General features: G+C 62.9%; 1 protein-coding gene across 1 annotated transcript in view; it reads right to left on the minus strand.

Annotated features, from left to right (window-relative positions):
* LOC123098046 (V-type proton ATPase subunit a3) overlaps positions 1–313 on the minus strand; it is a 7,118-nt gene extending 6,805 nt beyond the window's left edge. Inside the window, exon 1 of the mRNA XM_044519919.1 lies at positions 7–313. Within this exon, the coding sequence (XP_044375854.1) occupies positions 7–153 (147 nt within the window). The 5' untranslated portion in view covers positions 154–313. The remainder of the gene's footprint in view (positions 1–6) is intronic.
* Positions 314–523: the final 210 nt, after the last annotated feature.

Consider the following 523-nt stretch of genomic DNA (forward strand, 5'->3'; position numbering starts at 1 on the left):
ACTCACGTCTTTGAACTGGATGAGGCCCAGATCGCCGAGGTGGGAGACGGCGAGGTGCGCGGACTCGGTGGGGATGATGACCTGCAGGAGCTGCATCGCCTCCGACCGCATCAGATCCATGGAGGGGCAGCAGCCCCCTCCGCTGCGCGCCATGGCGGCAGGCCCGGTACGGGCGATTGCTCCTCTTCCTGCTCCTCTCCGGCGGAGGTGGGCAGGCGAGCAGTACGGCCCCGATCGGCTTCGCGTCGTGCGGAGCAGGGAGGGGGCGAGGGGAGGATGAGACAGGCCGGGTCCTGTCGACCATGTGCTATTATGCGGAGACGTGGCTGGGCGGGGAGGGACCGATACGCGCAGGGCCCAGATGTCAGAGGGCGGCGGAGGCGGTTCTGTGCTGTGATTTTTTGCTTTTCGGGAAACCAGTTTGCGTTTGTGATTGGAAGAGTTCGTGGCTGTCAGAAGGATCTGGATGTTTTTTTTTGGATGTGAACGATCTGGATTTCGACGGGGTGCGAGGAGAGGAGTG

Source organism: Triticum aestivum, chromosome 4D (genome assembly GCF_018294505.1).
Source record: "Triticum aestivum cultivar Chinese Spring chromosome 4D, IWGSC CS RefSeq v2.1, whole genome shotgun sequence".
Classification (NCBI taxonomy): domain Eukaryota; kingdom Viridiplantae; phylum Streptophyta; class Magnoliopsida; order Poales; family Poaceae; genus Triticum; species Triticum aestivum.